At 45.3% G+C, this 21,732-nt stretch overlaps 1 protein-coding gene across 27 annotated transcripts in view; it reads right to left on the reverse strand.

Annotated features, from left to right (window-relative positions):
* Positions 1 to 21,732, reverse strand: part of tcf7l2 (transcription factor 7 like 2) — an 88,447-nt gene that overhangs the window by 55,209 nt on the left and 11,506 nt on the right. For all 27 annotated transcript variants that reach the window (XM_046377840.1, XM_046377846.1, XM_046377839.1 and 24 more), the window contains exon 4: positions 2,246 to 2,347. In XM_046377840.1, the coding sequence (XP_046233796.1) occupies positions 2,246 to 2,347 (102 nt within the window). The remainder of the gene's footprint in view (positions 1 to 2,245; positions 2,348 to 21,732) is intronic.

Consider the following 21,732-nt stretch of genomic DNA (forward strand, 5'->3'; position numbering starts at 1 on the left):
TGATCAAATCAAATTTGTTTTCTAAACTGAGCTTCAGCCTCATCTGGCATCTTATCACAAACTTTCTGTTCTTGCTGTGTCCTCGGTTGGTTGTTAATTTTCATGTACGGGCATGTTTTGTGGTGATTAACACGTGCTGTTCAAAACACACTGATGTTCAGTATATTGTATTACAGTCACTCCATTGTGTTGTTGGGAAAGTCTACACTTCAGAAAAGCTTATTTCTTCCATCTGGCTGTTTGTCCATCTTTGTTGTTTCAAGTTTGTTTTTTGCCCCAAAGCCAGTTTCTGTTTTGTGATGAGTTGCTGGCTCTGCCTGTTTGTTACAAGCCTGTTAGTGTTGCATGCTTGACTGTTTGTATTACAGCTGTTTGTGTACATTGTGAAAAATAGATACTTACATTTATTTTCCTCAAAATACAACCCATATGTGTTTTGGTGTAACTGCAGATCTTTTAAGCACCAAACTCATCACTGGGCAATCTGATTTAAGAAATTATCCAAGAGAAATGTGTATAAATTGTGTTTTGACGTCACCAATGCATCTTAAAACGACCATTACGCTTTGCCAGTGTTGTTCTCAAACTTCCTTTAAAAGTGAATTATACAGCAGGAGTTGAGGTGGATGTGAGGTGGTAAGTATTTACAGCTATATGACTCATAGCAGGATAAAACCTCAAGTATTTACCTGCAGCTTTTGCTGCCTACGACCAGTTTAATGACTTCATAGGAGCTGAGACTCTTTTCTCAGCGTCTCTTAAAATAACAGAGTAAGAAGAGGCCCCTGCACTCTTTGGTATAAAAATAACACTAGCATCGAAGCGAAAGATAAGGAGGGTCTTAGCTGGGCTTGTTTTGTTCAGAATAACACTGTCATCGCTAGCTCTTTGTCTTAAAACACAACTTTTGACAAGGTTTCTGGTTCAAATGAATAGCCTTGTCGACTCCTGCTATTTTAAGACGTGCTTAACTCGAACAGGCAAAATACCAATGAAGCCTTGGCTCGCCAGCTTCTGAGTAACTGTTCATGATGGTATTTATTACACACCATAAAAGTAACTGAAATGATAAAATGTCAGATGTGACTCAGACGGACCTTGTGTCTTGACAGTGTAATTTGTGCGCTAAAAATCATCGCTAGCTTCTGTGTGAGCTTCAGAGCCATGAAGACTACTAACTGTGCTGTCATATAAACTCAAAGGGTCAGCAGTGTATTATGCTCCAGGTTAAACTGTTAAAGACATAAGATATTGTATTCATGAGCCTGTAAACTTGGAAGTCTTTTCCATCTAAAATCCTTGTGTGCTTTTCAAATTTTCATACTGATATGCAGAAGATGCATAACTCCCAAACGAAAGTAACAACCGTGCCAATAATGGCCCAGGGCAGTCATGATCACCTCACTAATTCTGCTCAATCCCCACACTCATTGATTTTCCTGGCTTGCTAACCCTGTGACCACATATGTACACCTCCCTATGTTCAACCTCTCCGCTGACCTCCTGAAAACTCCGTGCCTTTGGCTAACTACTAAGTTAACACTCAACTGTTCATTCTAGAGCTGCTATCCTCTTGGATATCGACATGCCTGAGGTGGATGTTCTGTTATATGTATCAACTGCATATGCCCCTATCTCTGTCCAACCAACTCTCCTGCCAGACTACTCCTCCAACTCCACGGATAGGGTAATCAATGTTGAAGGAACACCCACACTTCCCTCAAAGACAGTATGTTAGCAGCCCAGCATAAGCTCATTCTCATGAAAAAGTTGTCAAAATGTGGCTCGTTTTCCATAATCAACCAGCTCAGTCCAAGGCTGAGCTGGGAGTTATCATTTTCTCTGGAGCTACAGGCAGCATGGCTGTCCAAAGAACAACTGCTGCACCTGCCACTGTGGCAGCCCCCAGTCCCATTCACCTCCTGATCACTCCGGAACAGACAGAAAGCTCTACTTTCAAGTATCCTCAAAACTTTGATTGTCAAAACTTGCATGTAGAAAAGAACAAGTTTCCGTAAAGCTGATTGGGTGTGTTCGTGACTGTGATTTAAGGGTGAATGCAAATAAATATGCATTTTCTTTCCAGTCAAAACATCCATTCATTGATAAAAGGGGGGGGGGGCTTCAACACTGACGTTGTTTACAGGATGGGTGAGAGAAGAAAAGCAGGTTTTGTTTGACTTTCTGTCATGAATGAGGGAAGAGCTGGTGAGAGAGGAAAAGTACCGAGCGGGGTGTTACTTACAACGATGTGTGCCGGTGACGGGGACCTGGCATCTTTAAGTGCTTGTCTACTCTGAAGACCTCCTGGTTGAACATCTAGCAGGGGCCATTTCATCTGTAGGTACTGAATGGCAGAAAGGAAACAGAATGGAAAGAAAGAAACAAAACATGTTAACAATGCAGAAAGCAAAAACCAAAAGACCAAATTAAAAATAAGACAAAAAAAGGGAGACGACATTTCTTGACAAGTGTATGGGAGTGGAAACTCAAAAACACGGAAAAGCAAACAAAGATCATAAGGCAGATGGTGGATGGGGTGAGGATGGCCTCAAGCATGCATCAGAGAGTCCAGCCGGAGTTGCACACAGCAGTTGTGTAAACCATATTACGAGTCCGCCAGGCTCCTTCACAGGGAGCAGGAACTTCCAACATAAAAAAAACTTTCTTTTTGTTTTTCGTTTTATTAAGGTAGCTGATGAGTGACTTTTGGATTTCATTAAGTCAGTAATCTGAAGTTGGGCAGGGCAGAGGTTAGGGTTCTGTACACAGCTCACGGCTTTAAGATGACCTCATGTCATAAATGTGATTGTTGTCAGGCTTTTATTGGAACCCATAAAAAAGGTTAAAGCGTGGCATCTAACCACGCTCCTCTGAGGCTAAACCTCATGACTGCTCTCATAAATGATTGACTTGGCCTCTATCAGAAGTCTCCCTCTGTTTCTCCCCCACACACACAAACACACACACAAGCACAGAAAAATAGATAAGCAGAAACAAGGGTCATGAGAAACATCTGACTTGGTGTTATAAATTAGGTGAAGTGCTTTCAGTTTGATTGGTCCACCTGGTACGTCTTCCTAAAAGGAGCCGGAAAAGCTCTTCCACTCTTCATATGTATTCAACAACAATAACAAAACATGACAAACATCCAAACCAGCTGTTATTTACAAATACTTTGGACAGGTTCATATACAAATGAAAACTACTGCGAAAATTCTCTGTTTGTTTGTAGACTGTCTTGAGTTGACCTTGCCACAGCATGTTGTCCAGGCTCTTTTTTTGTCACAGTAACCTCGTCGGAGTTCACAGCAGCTGTTTCAGTTATGAGGCAGAAGAAGGAAAACAACGCAGATATTTCACTTGGTAACCTAAACGCAGGTTGACTAAAATAGGCGTGGGGTAAATTGAACATTATTATTAAGCTCATCTACCCCCCTCAAAACAGTCTGACAGGTGAACTTGAACTTGGATCCGCTCCTGCGATGCCATTTGCACATGAACTTTCCACACAATCAAAAAAATCCAAATAGTGGAGTGCCTTTCCTCTCTTTCCACTCTGATATCCACATTTGGAGTTTGTTGCTTCACTTCAAGATGCTATCTATGTGAGTCCTATTAAAATTATATTTCAAGAGTGACTGAGATCATGTGCTTCTTTGCAGTAATGACATAATACCTAAGAGGCACATGCAGTCCTGTTACATTTCATCGTGATTATCTCGCCATCAATATTGGCTCAGAGCCCGGGATCAGATTTTGACACTTGGCACTTGAGTTTAGGCATTGCTGTTTTATAAACTGTGACTTAATTGCAACCACCGTTGAGTCCCCTCACACAAGCTGTGAGGGGGACTAAGCTATGGCTCTCTGGTGATGCGGATACATCCGATGCAATTTCTTTGTGCCGCTATCCAGCAAGGGTGACCGCTAGTTTGTATGCATGTCTGAGGGTGTATGTTTGTGTGTGCTGTATGTGTGTCAGAGCCGGTCAGAGAGTGAGTGTGTCGCGACCCTTCCTGAGACTGTGTCTAAATCAGTGGTAATTAGCGAAGAGTTCACTGTGGGGTGCCTGCCAGTGGTAGGCGCTGGAGGGAGTTATTGACTTCATGTCCTCAGTTACAGCCCCTGCAAGGTAAAAAAAAGAAGAAAAAAAAAAAGAAAAGCAAGCTGCCTGCTCTTTCTCCACCATTACCACTCATTTATAACCCCAAGATGGCTTTTACTGCTAAAAAACAGGGTTTGTTTATGCTTGTTTGTATGTCCTGAGAGTGGAAAAAGGAAAGGTTGTAAAAACTCCAGAGTTGAGGTCTTGTGGGTTTTTATGGACCCCCCGCACTGGGTATTAATTGCCATGAAGGAGAGAGAGTGGAGGAGGAGGAGGATGGGGGGTGGTGGTGGTGTTGTAACAGTAAAAGAGGAGGAAGAGAGTGACAGGGCTGCTGTCATCTATGAGGTAATTCAAGACAGTGTCCATTGGTGCCAGAGGGGCTAGAAGACATGGCAGTGCTGGGAAGGGGGGGGGTTAATTGTGAATCCAGTCATGGGAAAGTCCTGCCATTGCGTGTGCACACATGCTCACACATGCAAATATTCAAACACAGCTGCGGGGAGAGAAGGGGTCGAGTGAGAGGACGTTCTGAGTAGATGGGTAGGAAGCATGAAGGTGACACCCCTGAGTGTGGCAAAAGGGTAAAGAGACATAGAAAGACTACAGAGAGAGGGAGGGTGTCGCAGCGCATGCCCTGACAAGTGGCACCACTTCAGCCCCGTTATTGCAAATGTTCTCACACACTAATCTCTCCTGCAGGTTTTACAAGCATGCCAAGGAAAACGGAGCCCTGGCAGAAACCGGGCTTTCTGACCACCCCCTTCTTGGCCTCTTTCCTCTCTCTCCACCCGCCCGCCTATCCTGCTAACGGACGCACCGCATGGGCTTGAGTAGGCCATGACCTCTGACCGCTCTCTGCTGCCCCAAGCCCCTCCCTGTTCCCCACTCTGCGACCTGAAAAATCTCCTGCTATGAGGGGGCCCCCCGGGTAACTCAAGAGCCATTCCAATGTGACAAATTGCTCCGGGAGTTCCAGGATAACTCTCTCTTCTCCTCTGACTCTCTTCCTGCCCCCCTTCCACACACACAAACACTAAGCAACCCCCTCCTTTTGACAGACCCCCACCCTGTAAGAGCCACCCAGTGGTTGTGCTCCTGCTCCGGCTTGTGAAGCAGACGGCTTCTCCTTCTCCGCGCTCCCTTGCAGCTTCCCAACCCCACCTCCTCCCCATTCCCTTCCCATACCCTGCGGCCCTCCCCTCCTGGCCAGCTCCACAAAGGGAGCTGAATGACTCAATTGTCTCTGATGAAGTGAAAGACAAGGGGGTCCTCTAAATCCTTACAGAGGGATGAACTCACTCTCACTGTCCCGATTTTCCTGTCCTCTGCTGCTTTCCCAAGCATAAGAAGGGAATTGGTGATGGTGGTGGGGTGTTGTTTACAAGGGCAATGATTATTTTCTTTATTGATCATTTTGTCCGTGGGTTTTTTTCAATTAACCTTTAATCAATACAATAGCAAAATGCACCTGTCAGAAGTTCCCAGAGCCCAAGGTCCCAAGGTAGTAGCTTCAAATTGCTTGTCTTACCTGACCTACCGTCCAACACCCAAACCATTAGAGAAGCCAGAAGCAATACACTTTGTCATTTTTGCTTGATGATTGACACTTTTATTTTTAATTTTCTGTATTAAACTATGTCCGAGCAGGTGCTTTTTACTTGCATGTTGGACCCACACGTGTGTGACTGCTGCTGCGCCAAGGTTTGGCATGTTATGAGTAACAGAGTGTCAACCCAGATCCATACTGGCTGTCATCACAGTGGAAACAAGCTGGGGCCCTTGTCCCGGTGTCACAGCTCATGGCAGAGGGGAGTCAGGCTGGAGACAAATGGAGGGGCATCCTGAGCGCGCACACACACACATCATCCTCACACGTCTACACGCCAGTTCCCACCACTGTTGTCACTAATTCAACAAGCTGGCTCAGAAGCAGTTTGGCCTAAAACACTCCTTCCTGGTACCAATGCTAGACTCTGATCTTCCCAAAAATAAAACATTTTTTTTTCCACATCCTATCAAACATTAACCAAACGTCAATACATGATATTGACAAAGAAAGGGGGTGAAGTCTTACTGATAAATCTTTTAGTGTGAATGACTGACACGAAACTTGCAGGATTGTTCTGCCCGTTTCTGGTCAACAACCAGCTCCTTTTCCATCACGCCTACATTTGATGTGTTTATCACATGTGGCCTGGCGGCTGGGGCAGCAGCCACCACACGGCTTGTTCGTTTTGTTTTGGATTAAGAGCAGAGGGCTTGAGACCAATCAAACAAACAGAGCTCCTTATGTGCCAATGTGGCTCCCAAACACTGGTCCACTTTCCGGCAGGGAACCACGGGACAGATGATAAGGGCCGCTGGGGCTCTATAAAGCATGCCAGCCATGTGAGCAACGAGTTGCTAGAGACAAACACAGACAGACAGACAGACAGATAGCAGCTTGAGTTTAGAGTTAGCATATGGATGCTGGGTGTTGCTTCAGAGAGTCCAGCAGATCTTCGACCCATCTGCGGTCACCGCATATCACATGGCGTAGCTCTACATGGGCATCAAACTGAAAACACATATACATTCACACAACCCCACCCCCCCCCCCCCCGACATACTTTACATGCTTACTCACTCACTCATACCTGAACAACAATGCTCACCCACATTTGAACATCCTCTGGTCAACAGGCCCGGCAGCTCCTCTGGGAGAGCACTTAGAGATGGGACTGACAGCTTGCAGATTACACCAATCAGACCGCTACTATAAAGAGCTTTATTTAAGTCTGAAATGATCAAGGCTAGTAAGAGGAGCCCATTCAAAGCTCTGCAAGTAAACTGCACAGAGCTTAAAAGATTAGTCCATCCAGTTTGACTACAATTTTATCCCTTTAAAAACGAAAGCTGAGCATATTGTCTAAATCTGTTGCGGATACTGCCTACAATTCTCGCACACAAGTGCAAGAGGAGAAGCAAACACGTGCTTACACAAACACGCAATTTGTAAAGGAGGGGGCAGTAATTTTCTGTAATTTAGGGAGGGAGAAGCTTAATGCAACACAGACCCTTTGAAATCCCCCTGGTTAGAAGAGAAATCACCTTGTTGCATCTGTTTCTGTGTAGAGTGCTTTTCTTCGGAGGAATGGGATTCCTCTAAAGCAAATGGAGATAGTGCAAAAATTCCTTGACAAAACTGGAAAAAGTTAGTCGACACAAGAGGGCCCATCATGGCTGCTTTGGTTCTACTAATGCACATTTTATGAGTAAATACTAAAGAAAAAAAACACCCCACCTGCTCTGATAGCCAGAGGCATTTTGCAACCAGGAAAATAAAAGTGGAATGTGGGAAGGCCTGGGGTTTGCGTGCCCTGGGGCAGAAAAGGGTCCGCTGGGCCCATATTTACTCCAAAGCCAGAACCGCTTGGGGGTTCCACTGGCCCTGACAGCACTGGGGCCGCCGACCTGATCCAAAACCTTCCCTCCTCACCTCCTACCCCAAACTCCTTTGCCTGCAATCTCCATCTCCACCTCAAACTCCCTTTCTCTCTCTTTCTTGCAGAAAAACTCAACCTGATACAAGCCTTTCTCCCCCCACATGGGGAACGTGCACACGACTTCTCCTTTCTATCAACTCAACTCAGACTTTCTCACTCCTTAAAATGAGGCTGAAGAAACAGGTTTGTGAAACTACTATTGTTCATAATATCTCAGAAGAGAAAGTATTGCAACTTTTGACAAATAAATGGGAGAATTGCTTAGTTTCTAACTGATGTGTTTGGTCCTGTTTCTTTAGGCTTATTATTGTTGAACACTTGACTTTTATCTGGCCTGTTCTGGAAGTTAGTTTCGCTCTCTTAAACACAGGTTCATGAGATAAGTATGGCGTTGCTGTGACACTGTTTACTTAGCAAGTGTGGACAAATGTACTGTTCAAACACCAGCCGATTGACCAGAAAGTTGCAAAGGATTGTGCAACGTGGAGCCAACACATTTTCTAGAACAATATCAAGCAGAACACCTTGTCCACTAGTAAAAACTTTAGCAAAAATGTAGTTCACTACCTTTAATTAAACTGACTGCTGATGACAGACTAAAGCAAAGACTGCACACATTGCACATCCAGTGTTCTCGAAAGAATGAGGGTGGCATGATTGCAGCACACCAACTTCTCAACAAGCCTCAGAAAATAAACAGTGTTCCATTTCTGACTTTCGCAGCCTCCCCCCTCCCCTCCCCTCCTCCTGTCCCACTGTCCCTCTCCCTGTGTCATTAAGAGTATCTCTTGGCTGGTCTATAAATATTGTGGCAGGGAGGGTGAAGGCCAGCAGGAGCTGGCTGGTCTTCCATCAGCCTCGCTAATGAACAGACACTCTGGCACCTTTAGCATCAGGATCTGCTGCAGAATGCCTCTGTTCAGGTGTTTCTCCTGCTTCACAGAACTGCACTTGTTATTCCATCTGAATCGCTCTTCCTCTTTCCTTCGTTTCTTTTAGACACAAATATAACTTGGGCTTTGGGTTGTTTCATTGGCTTCCATAAGCACTAGGGTGACAAACTGAGTTGGCCATGAGGCGGGGAGCTCTGATTGTGGCAGTGGCATTAAATGCAGCTTAATCAAGTTGTCTTACTTACTCCTATTAGGACTGTAATCACATTAATGAACAGGATCCCTCATCCCTACTGTGGTTGTTTTTCAACTATTCTGACATGACACCAACACATCTTTCATGTAACTACTAAAACAAAAAGAAAAAGAAAAACAAGCAAAATGTTTGTATTAAGGTGTGCTATTGAATCATCAGCATGTCAACCAATTCCTTTACTTTCCCTTCTACAAAGATTTCAGCCATGCAGTTAACAGGATATTGAGATGTGCTAAGTCAAGGGCAACTGGATTTACTGGTTTTGTCTTTATCAGTTCTGAGAACCAGGAGGCATCTTGGATGACTGGTGAAACAGCAGATCCCGTTGACTTTGAGATGGAATTTTGAGATAGTCTATTTTCCTGTATATTGTTGTTTTAGCTTTTAGGCTACCATACATGCCTCAACTCAGGTATGAAAGAACAAGTACAGTCCATAACGTCATAGTAACTGTGATTTGCATTGGGATATTAAGTATAAATTAATGAGCAAGTAGGCTGACAGACTGACACTTCCGAGATCATGTCCTGCACGTTCCTGGTTAGAGTCTCAAACACACTGACCTACTTAGAGGCCACATGGAGGTTAACGGGCATGTCTGCAGGTCTAGGTGTGTCTATGCACCTTACGCAAGGCCCAGCCCGGAGAAGGTAGGTTGGGCAACTCACACACTCACTACATGCTTACCTTTGTTTGCAGGAAACTGGGTCTGGGGTGGGTGGGGGGGGTTAAAAGGTGAACAGCAGCTGAGCTCTGCTGAGGGAGTAAGTAAGCTGATTGCTGCGCTCACATTCTGCTGGAGAATGCTGTATTTGGTATTGTGCTGGAGGAGAGCTGAACGCTGCCCTTGATGTTGAGTGTCTGGTTTTGTTCTGCGAGAGTTCACTATGAATTAGTTAAACGGTAGACTGGATATAAGGAAGCTAGGAAACATGCCTCAGAGGGAGAGAATGTGTACACTCTCAGGCTTCACAAAGACTTCCGATATTCAGAAAACACTACACACTATCACACGATTCCACCTACGCATATTCATCAATCAGAAAGCATTATGTTGAAAGCATCACACACACACACACATACCAACAGGCAATTAATCTTCACAAAAGCATCATACGAAACCAGCAAACATTCGGTCTGTTTTGTGTCTCTTTCACACTTGCACATACACCTTGAAGCAGTTCAGCCTCCATATTCATGAGGCCTACTCCCTCAGCATATCTAAAGCCTGCGATTTTAAGGGTTTCAACTCAAGTCTCAAATATGGTTTTAGATTACAGATTTGTAACCCAACCAATGAGGCTAATTCACCAGCTTTAAGCTATCTATTTTGGGTTCAATTAGCTTTAACCTAAGTTATTACTGTTGTTACGAAACACGGTATTTACTATGATAACCTGCATGAAAGAAGAAGAAAAAAATTCCCACACAAGCAATTACACACACACTGACGCAGTGGGGTACAGCTGCTTTGCTATGGTAGCTTAATGAATAAATAAGTAATAAGGGCTTGGTTATTGCACCTCATTAAAATGGGAGATGCTTCCATGACAATAAGACCTGAGGAGGGTCGGGGCCGTCCCTCCATAACCTGACCACATGCCCCGAGTGCTCACCTCCAAATCAACTCTGTCAGTGATGCACCTCCCCACCTTACCCCCTGCATCCCCGCCTTTTCTGACACAGTAGTGCATGCATCTTCATGCGTGCACACATACACACACGCACCTGCAAGTGCAGGCTCAAAAAGACACACATGCACACACCTCTCTCATGGTTAATTACCACTTAGCTCAATCACATGGTGATCAGTCCATAAGAGCCACCCCCACCCTCCTCCCCTACAACACAAACAGCAGCACACATGCCAATTATTGATGAATCTTTAATATGGCGTTTTACAAAGTCTCCATCTCATTTCCTTCCACTGAGCAGGTGATTACTCTTCCAATAGGATACATAATATGAATAGAAAACAGCTTTAGCATCTAAAATAGTACATGCATAGGTTTGAGTAATAATAAATTGGCTTAATGTGATATCATCGCCGGGTTGAAATAAAGTGGCCTGAGCCATTTGGAGGAGACAGCAAACTGTTTTTTTTTCCCTCCTCCTGTCTTGCATTTCCAGCTAGCTCTGTATAAAAACCCCCGCACAAAAATCCCACGCCGCGATAACATGTCAATAATGAGCTGAGGCCATCTATTGATCAGCTTAATTTTGCATCTATTAGCTAGGGAACGGCTTGCTCCGGGGGCGAGGGAAGCCAGGCGCTAACACGCACCGACAGGCTGGATGGAGATCATTACAACTGATGTTCACACACACGCTGTGATTGACATGGAGATAAGGCAGGGGAGAGCCCGGGCTCGCACGCCTCCCCGCACACTAAGCTAATGATACACCAAACGTGTGCTTGGTGTGTGTACTGCGGTGTGTGTGTGTATGTGTGCGGGAGTATGATAGAGAGCATCTATCTAGTAAGAGGGTTGAAGCAGGGGGGGAAAAAAGAGAAAAAGAGGAGAAGAAAAGCAGGCCACACGCCTTTGCTAATTGGCACAGTCAGACAGGGAAGCTCATAAAAGACGAAGAGGCATTTAGTGGAGCACCTTGGCTTTCTGGATCGCCTTATCAAGTCCATGTCATTTAAATACCGTTGACTATACCATGGAAAAGCCTGGCTTTGGCCTGGAATGCATGGCTTCATGTGATACTTCCTTAATTTAAAAAGAGTTTGCATAAGAAGCTCAGTCGAGGCATTCATTATGAAAATCGTTTGTTTTCCTGTGAACGAGTGATTGTAAACTTCACGTGCCCCATGTCAACATAGCAACCAAAGCGGCTGGGAGGAAAAAAAGAAAGAAAGGAGATGGTCTGTCTTATCCTCTGAGCATTTTCTGACACTCTCCTTTCCTCACATTCAGAAGCGGTGAGGCAGAGACGGTTGGATGGATCCAAACAGCGAGGACGTGCAGAAAACAGTATGGCATGATGCCCCTTTTCCTCCTGCTAGCCTATTCACCTCCGCTGCACCGATGGGCCTGGCCTGGCATTGATGCAACCAGCTGCAATATACGATGCTGCATGTCATCCACATATCGGGAGAAACAGAGAGAAAAGGAAGGGCCGGGTGCTGGAACTGCACCTTTTACCACACCATCAAAAAGAAACAACCGAATCTTTGTGTACACCATCTGTATATCTGAGTTTTTACTGGGAGGAGGTCTTGTTTTATGCCAGATAGGTTCTATGGCAGTGAGGTCAGAGGCACACAAAAAACCCTTGGCTACAAACTGTGTGTTTTTGTCAGCTGAGGGATGCAGCGAAGGGATCGAGGGAGCAGCGGGAGGAGGGTGCGAGGGAGGAGGAGGATGGGGGGGAGGGAGGAGAGAGGAAAAAAAGCCCTCAGCCAAGCCATCAAGTTGAACATTGAACTTCACAGTAGTAGCTGCCTTTCTATGCCTCTCCTTTTGATGTTACCTCCAAAGCAAAGGATCAAAGGCTTGGAGTGTGGCGTGGGGAAGTCCCAAGCTCTTAGCCTGCCAGCCTGTGATATATGCAAAAGTCTACGCCAAAAGAGAGAGAGTGGGGCAGAGAGAGGTGGAGCAAAAAGAGGAGAGAGCAAGCTTGCATGGAATGTGGTTAAATAGTATGTTTTGGGTCTAATGAATGACAAGGGGATGACGCAATCAGCCAGTTACTTACAGTATGACGTAGAGCTGGTAGCACACACACAAGAGTTTTGGAGAATAGGCGTTTGATTGTCGGGGAGGGGATGCTATGGGGCAGAGCAGGGGGTGCTGGCAGTGTTTGTTGCCCTCACAACTTCCCCCTCATACCCCCCTTCCTCCCCCCAAACCCTCAACCAGCAACACAGGACAGCCCCCCCCCTCCACTTCCACCTAGCACCAACCCCCAGCGCCTCTCCAACATCAAGGGGGTGAGAGGCTGTGTCGTCTCGACATAAATATACAGTGTGCCGTTAAAGCGAGGACTACAGTAAACACAGTGCACATGAAACCCTGGTTGTCTCTCACTGGAGCACAAACACACGCTTGCACAACACACACACACACACACACTCACAATGTGGGCTCAGCTGGGCCAAAGAGGGGAGCAGAGGTGTGCTAAACTTGACAAATTTCTACGAGACAAACACAATCCACACACACACACGTGCATGTACACACACACACACACACACACACACACACGCCCTTTCCCCAAGGCTGTGGGATTAAGAGGTCCAGCTGGCTGACAGCAAGCCCTTCCTTCCCACGTATCCCGTCGATCTCAACCCCTACCCCCCTACACACACACACCCAACCTCCACCCCTCCCACAGCCCCTCCCACAGCTCCTGCCCCAGGTCTGCCAGTCATCCATCTCACCGAGCATGCCAGGAGGACACACCTGAATTTGACATCGATCGGCACCGAGTTACACCTCCCTCCGCCCCGTTCACATTCACACAGCAGGGAGAAAAATAGACTCCAGAGATTTCAGAAAAACAGGAAATCCTCAAGACAAGTATGAATAGTATAGGAGAGGAGAAGGAGCCACCGCGCCACCAAAATAAAAGCGTCAACAGACTCTGCCCATCCATCTTGCCCTTCGGTCTGTGCTACTGGTTGTATTCTTCAAGTTTCAGATTCCTTGAAAGTGACGGCCTTGAGAGACAGAGGAGAGAGTAGGAGCAAATGAGTAGTGGAGGGGGTTGCTGAAGACAACATCCTGAACCCTGTTCTTGGAGGACTAAGAGGAAGAGAAACAGAAACACTGGAAAAAGAGAAAGAAAACTAACTAAACTAACAGCTGCCAGGTCATTTCATCAATGTCTGGGAGAAAATATGCTGCAGGGTGTTGCTTGAGTGTTATATCATTTTGTCGACAGGGAAGAATGTGCACTTAAACGTACAAGACAATAATCGGTATTCCAAAATGTGAGATGACTGACAGGAAGACGGACTGGAAATCTAAATAATAATGGATTCTGATACCAACAATATTTAAAGTTCAATATGCTATGTTAATCAGCTTCATAAAGTACCAAAACAGAGAAATAATTTGCAAACCAACATGAAATCTCACATGGACACCCCCCATTGGTTCTACCATATTCACGTTCAACTGCATGGTCACTTAAAGCTCAATGGGGGAGGTTGTGCTCGCTAAAACTGGCAAGGTAGTCCAAGGCTACGACGACAAAACGCATGAACTTTTCAACCTCTTTCCTGCCTAAAGCTGGAGATGAATGACAGGCCTAATGTGGAGAAAGGCTGGGGCGTGAATTAGGCGATGTTTGGGTGAAGAAAGCAGCAGCAGGGTCTCGTTTCGGCTATGATCACAACCCATGGCTGCTAAAACCATGCTTAGGGCTGCCTTGCCCCGATGGATAACTAATGAGAGCAGAGGAAAATCTATCCGGCAATTCACCATGATACCATCGACAGAGGCAGATCACTACCACAGATTGGGTTGGGTGCAGTGTTAAAGGAGAAAGAAGAAAAAAACAAAACAGACAGGCCACTGGTGTAAGGAAAGAATAAGAATTAGGGAGTGAGAAATGGAGAAAGGAGAGAGCAAGAGATAGAAGGCAGGAAAAAAGATTCACAATGATGACACGTAAGTGCAAAGAGCGATTAAGGATTTACTTTCAAAAGGACTCCCATTGATCTTTTTTGATAGACCTGCAATAAATCAAACTGGATTGACTCACATGAGAACCAAGCCTAATCCCTTAGTCAGATCCAGGAGAACTCCAACCAAACCAGCTGTTAATTTAGGCTTTACAAGATAAAGCGGGAGAAATCCAACCTGATGTACCCTAGGGCAGAGGCTTACATCATCTCTGTAAAGCAATCAACTTATTGCCAGTTTGGAGAGGTAATCAGAGCACATACTGAGAGAGGAGAGGGAGAGAGGGGAGGGACTGCCATGAGGAGAGAGGGAGGTGGAAGAAGAGAGAGGGGAGACAAGAGATGGCTAAAAAGATTAGAGGGAGAACAGAAACATAAGAATGTAAGGAACAACAGAAAATGACAATTTAGTCCACTTTAAGAATGTTATTTAAAAAAAAAAAGAATAAACTAAAATTTATTTTGTCTCCTGCATGCTGGCCAAATACACAGGTCCTCTGACTGAAAGTTAACTTTGAAACAAAAAACATGTTTACACAGAGTACATCTCCAATTATCTCCAGAGGGCAAAGATGAAACAGAGAGGAGCTAGCTAGCTGCAAACAGTAGCTCTCCGGGCTGACAGCAGGGAGTGGAGGCAGGCTTCAGCTCCCCTTTTCCTCCACACCACCCTGTAATTTCCCTGGAGGCCGGCCCAGACCTCGTCCCCATCCCCAGTGACCGGTGCCACCTCAGCCGGGTCCTGCCAGTCCTGTGGCTGCACCATAGCGCAACCATTGTAATTAAAATGGTTATTTTTGTTTGGGGGAACAAGAGGGATTTTTTTTTCCAAGCTCTGGGCGGAAGTATTGCAAGACACCATCCAGCCCACACTCAGTACACCACACTGATGTCTTTTTCAGTTACCCATTCAGTGTTTGTGTGTATGTCATCAGAACACCACTGGAGTTTTAGTTCCTCTTCTCAACTGGGTGTGTGACCCCGCAATAGAGGATGCAGGAGATAAAGCCTGAAAACCACACCAACACACCCCTTGTGAACACACTGGCACAAAGACTCATTAGCAAACCATCTCCCCCATCTTTAATGTCCTGTTTACAACACAAAACAACCAGATCAGGACTGAAATCCAATCACAGAGCTTTGCAGGGCCCTTCACGTCGGCCTCGCAGGAGAGCTGAGGAGAAGCAGGCCTTGTAGTCTCTGGACACTATCCAAGGAAAACCAAACCTCAGGAGTCAAAACAAAACCACACATAAAACCAGAGTTAAAACAGCAGCCTGTATTCAGCCCATCGTGACCCAAGCAGACACACACACACACACACACAAACATAAATACAACCCTGATTCTCTACCCTCTCCTGGTTACACAGCATGCGCACAGGGATCACCCCGACTTCAGCAGGGCTCCCAGCACATCGCCAAATTGACTGAGGCGGTGACTTGGTTTGGGTTTGACAAGGGCTCGCTGGCGTGTGTGAATACACACACACACAAACACACACAGGTCACATCCATGTAAAGGAGACTGCCACTTAAGCTCGACTCACATCAGCCTGCGCTATCTTTAGCAACTGGGCTAAACTGTTAAAACTGCACAACAACTCTCCCCCCTCCCAGCCAGCCGCAACCGACTTCAAATAAGACAGGCTGGCACTTTGGCAGTGGCTGCCCACTGGTACCTCCCACCACGGCCGCAAGGTCACACGTTTAATTACACAGAAAGTAGTAATCTCACCAGACAGATGGCAAGCAGGCCGCCCTTCAATTACTTTATGCCCAATTGAATCATTACTGATGTTATTTGCTAAATTATGGCACACAGAAAAATACCACAAAAACTGGATTTGCGCTACAAATGGGACAGGGGTTAAAGGGTCATGACAGTGTTAGGATAGAGAGGCAGATGTGATTCTTGCCAAGCAACTGTAACAGAGATCAAAAAAGGCGTTAAGAATACAAGCGCATGAGAGTGTGAGCTTTTGGGAAAAACTGGAAGTTTAATACCACAGTGATCTGTGCCAGAAAAAACAGACCCTTATTTTTCTCAAAACCAAATCTGGTACAAAACATTTGGCCTATGTGGAAACAGTCGGCTCCCGGCAGCCCAGTTGAGGAAACCGCATGACAAGGCCAATTTAAAACGTGAAGAAAGTGTCTGTCTCTTAAAAGTAAGCCAAGGGAAAAGAGTTGGGTTTTCTAGAGTTTGTCTTTCTCTTTATGTCAACCAGTTTGTCGTTGGGGAGCATCCCAGTGCGCTCGACTTCTTTCCCGAAAACCCCCAAATGGCAAGTGTGAGCGGCCTCATCTCAGCATCCTCCCCTGTAGATGCCTCACTCATCATTTCTCAGCTCTTCCTGCCAATGGCTTCTGTGAACAATTAGAGGTTGACTTTCCCAGCGTCTCAGACCACAGCATCTCAATCTCTGGCCAGGAAGCTCCGACGGTCGAGCTAGCCAGCCAAGGAACAAGACTGTCCTTAAGTTAAGGCCTGAGTTTTGCTATTTGTCCATCGCTGACTCTCACCGAGGCCTCTGTCATCCTGTTTATGGTTTAACACTACCACAGAGCTAAATGACAGCAAATTAACTGTTTTGACTCATTATTGTCAGGAATACCACTAATGTTAATTCAATTGCCAAAACTTAGTTCATGGACATAGAAAAAAAGACAAGGCTGTGGACTTTGTGACTATAAATCCTCCAGCTGACCGGCTGCTTGTTGGCACTTCTTCTCCATAATTTATTCTTGCACCTATGGGTGTCATATTAAACCACAACTTTATTTCTCGTGCCAGAAGTAGCCAAAGGTATGCCGTGCAAAACAAAACTTGACTACATGGTGTGCAGCTGAAGCCAGTGTTTACTTCTAAATTTACCAAAGCATAAGAAGAAAAAGATTAACAGGTTGGTTCAAGAGCGGCTTGAATAACTTTTCAACCAAAACCACACAGTACGAAACTACACACAGTGGTAGTGAAAAACATTTGTCCTACTCGTGACCGTAATAAGACTGGCAGCCTGCCACTAACTGGGAACAGTTGTGTTGAGAGGCACGTCTACTGATGTAAAATGATCTGTGGGAGCATATCGAAAACTTCCACGACTCTTTTCTTTTTTTTTCCTGAGTCAGGGTGAGGAATTGCACTGGCCTACAGACAGCAGTTGTTCTCCCATGAGGGTGGGCAAGCATCTGGGAAGAAGCAAGCAGGCGGATCAGGACAAGATGATGACTAGATCTAAATATTTAAAGCACAAAATTTTCAAATTGGACTCAAAAGTGATCCCAAAGGAGAGTCCAGAAAATGAGAAGTAAAGGGCCCATGGAACTTCCCCGAGAAGGCTCAGAGGGCTTAGAGTAATGGCTCCCAGGCACATCTACAACCCCACTATCCTGAGAGGACGGGGGAGGTTTCCTGTTCAACTTTCCAGTTAAGAGAGAAGCTGCACTGCTGTTTAATACCACAATGTTCACAGCACTAAAGGAAGTCAGAGACACTGAAACACTAACAGAGAGAAGTTGAAGGGCATTTTTGTATGATTTCAGTCAGCATTCCTCAGACCACGATGGAACTGCGAAGAGAACTTTTGAAATAAAAAGGAGGCTGAATCTGATAATCAAACCTCCAGGGCTTAAATGGCAAGTATAAAACCAGTACAGAATCAAATATTTAAAAAGCATTTTACTGTTTTCCCATTCATGATTCTGCAACAGATCTGGAACATTTCCAACGGGTAAAGTTGGTGCTCACTAGAACTTTGCAGAGTGAACACCGTGAGTGCAAGAAACACTGCGGATGTGTCAGCTACCTGCTGCACTCACAAAACAATAGATCAGCTAGACTTCAAATGCTTACCTGTAGACTATTTGGATATGCATAAAGAAATGTATAAATACATCATCTAAAAGCCAGGTCAAGTAAAAATATTAAAATAAGTTGTTTTCACAACAGAGCTGAACATAACATATAAGATGAATTCTCAAGCAAAGAGGCAAGCGTGTGAAAGGTTGTCTTAAGATGGCAATTGAAAGCAGAAATATTGTCAGCAGATCAATTACTGACTGGAAGGCTTTTCTAAATCTGAGGTGCAAAGGACAGCAAATAATTGATCACCCTTTGACCGTAACCTGGACTGTGGAACAGCTAGCAGGCCTAACCCAGCAGATCTAAGAGGCCTTTCTGGATAGTAAGGAGTTCATTGATGTACTCAGGTGACTAGTCGTGTAAAGCTTTAAAAGTCATAAGTAGGACTTTAAAATGAAAAAAAAAAAGAAAAAAAAAAAAACAGTAACCAGAGTAAGGAAAATTCCTTGTTCATGTATGCTTATTTTGACCGTACTGCTTCAAGTGAAAAGCTGGTTGCATTATTTCAGAGCACAATAACATTCCTCTCTATAGAGTTACAAAGACAAGCATGCACAAAGTATGTACAGTGCACCAAGTGGCTGCAGAAAGCACATGCACTGGTGCATATAGCATGTTTCAGCCTTAAGCCACAGGACTGCAGCGAGGCCAGGAATTTGGACCGATGCTGTATCCCAATGGCCCTCACTTGACTGTGGGCCTTGCCGTCTTTCCTCAGCTGCTATATGGCAGGCATGGGCGGCAGGCACCTGTCTTTGACAAGCCTCAGCATTCACACCGACTTTGGTTTCCATAGAGCGACTGCCCGACAGTCAGGTGACACATGTTAACATACACTGTTTCCGACACAGGCTGCAAACATGCATGCGCACGGCAGTCCGAATCTACGGAACCAAGAGGCACTTAAGTATGATCCCAACCACTTGAAAAGCATCGGCATCATAGTGAGAGAGGTCTTAACCTCTCATGTTTCTCTGTCTGCAAGCAAGCCGTGCCCTGATTCAGGCTGTGGCTTGGAGCTGTAAACCAAAGCTTACCTCAACGCCTCTCACCCGCCCCACTATGCTCTAACCACTGTTTTTGCATACCGCTCAGCTTGTGTAACCGTTGAGTGGTTTTGCTCCAGTGAGACAATGGCTGTGTAACAGACTAAGCAGAGCGAAGCCATCTAATGTCAATGACTTGCAACAGTTGATAAACATACGTCTGTCCACGCTACACGAGAAAAACAGGCCAAAAATAACCCGGGTGGTAACAAATTAAGAGTAGCATAGGTGTGACTGTCTGTGGCAGAAGCAAACACTGCTCAGTACAAAAGGAGAGATCTCAAGTCACCCAGCAGAAGGCTTGGCATAAAAGTGCTGCAGCTAACAATTTCCGTCATGTAACCTGCTGATTATTTCTATGATTAATTGCATAGTCTATAACAGGTCAAAATATGTGAAAATGCTCATCACAAACCCTCAGAGCCCAAAGCGACATCTTCAACCCACAGACTCTTCATTTAATATCATAAATGACAAAAAATAAGCAGCAAATCCTTACATTTCAGAAAGCAAATATGACATTTTTACCTGGAAAGTGACTGAAACGATCAATCATTTATCAAAATAGCCAGCAATTAATTTTCTTTTGGTTGTCGAGTTAATAGACTAATCTCTGTAGCTCTACTGCATACCCGCAGTAAACACATCCGCACTGTAATTATCACTCAATTTTAAACTCCCTTAAGTTTTTAAGAGTATCAAAGTCACTGTGGGTCAGAGTGAATTAACACAACACAAACCCTCGAGCAATATTTTATTTCTTTTCTAAATTCTGTTTGCTTTTCTATGCATTAATGTCCACTCACTTCTAATTACACAGAAATTAAAATGTTTGTAAAGACACTACTTGATAGACTGACACTGGAACCACATATTATGTTACAGGTCTGCTCTTATGGGGCATTTAATTACATGGCTGGTTACAGTGGGGCCACGACTGCCACACATAGAAAGAATAGTCATTTAACTCACAGGAAGTGGAGGCGTCGACGGGACCTGATTGAGCTCTCAGTATGGCAAAGCATGCTGGTACTCACTCTGCTGCCCAGTGGACCACAGACAAGTTTTCCCACCTCATTTGCAAAGCAATCCCGCCTCCCTCCCACTCAGTGCACTCAGTGCATCTTTTTGTCATTTCCATGTCCAGGCTCCATTTGTTTTGTCCGCTGAGATGGCAAGCAGAGGGGGGGGGGTTGTCCTCAAGACTGTTCTGCAACCAAAGAGCATCTTCACATGTGGACCCCCCACAACAAAAACACACATCCACGCAACCCACTGAGCTAACGCACACTCACCTCTCCCCCGCCTGACTAATGTGCCCTGACACTCGTACATCACCCGTAAATTGGCCAAATGAATTAACCACAGCCCCTGCTTAGCTTTACGGGTTTTAAATGGATTTTCTCCTCTCCAGGTCTGCCCAATAATTGCATTTATCCATCTTGTTGAAGCCAGGTTTACACACTCGCAAAGATCACGCCAATCCCCGGATACATTTTCCGCTCTGGTGGCAAGAGCACGAGAGATTTGTCATCGGATCATAACAGGTAATTCAAACAACAATTAGCTTGACGACTCCACCGTATGTCAATGTCTGGCTGCTCGCTGGACAGGACCTCAGTTAGAGCAATGAGGCGCCTTTTATCTCTTCATCTGTCTGTACATCACTTCTTGCTGCCCATCCCTTGTGTCTCAGTGTGATAAACTGAGCCTTGTAATACTTTTTATCTATCATCCAAACCTCCAGGTTAAAGCAGCAAACACCCACAGTAGGGAAGAAAGTAGAGACTGTCGCTCTTTCACTGTTTCATTGTTCACAAACACACACTCAGACAGAGAGCAGAGGCAGGGTTAAGGCAGAGCTGTGAACACCGGCATCAGTGGGGGTCATCTGCACACTTGTGACTGTTTGAACAGAAGTGCATTAGACACTGGGGGGCCCAAAGGACAATTCAGCTATGTAAACATGCAGCAACTTCCTTCCCTTGGCTCCTCCAGGCCTGCACTGAGACAAGCCACTGTTTAAACAGCACACACAGCATTCCTGTGCCTGGGCCCCAGCCAGCTGCTGCATCCTCACTGCAGGCCTGCCTGCCTGCCTGCCTGAGCAGAGCCAGATACAGGCCTTACAACAGCAAGGGTCATCCACAACGGACAAAGGGCTTTTATAGACACGCAAAGCTGGACTCATCTATGAGAAATGCTCTGGAGCCCTGCACTGGCTGCTTAAACGCTGACTGCCAGAGTCCACGGTGACCGCCCACAGTTGGGAGATTAGCAGTTGAGACAACTGAAATCATCACATCGCTGAAGGATCCATCCTGAATTCTTAACCACTTGACGCCACCTGCGAATGACAAAGCTGGAAATTTATCTTTATTGATATTTCAAATATGCAAAGTGCGGAGGCCAATAAAGATAGAGGAGGCAGTAAAG

The sequence above is a fragment of the Scatophagus argus genome, chromosome 21 (assembly GCF_020382885.2).
Source record: "Scatophagus argus isolate fScaArg1 chromosome 21, fScaArg1.pri, whole genome shotgun sequence".
Lineage (NCBI taxonomy): Eukaryota > Metazoa > Chordata > Actinopteri > Scatophagidae > Scatophagus > Scatophagus argus.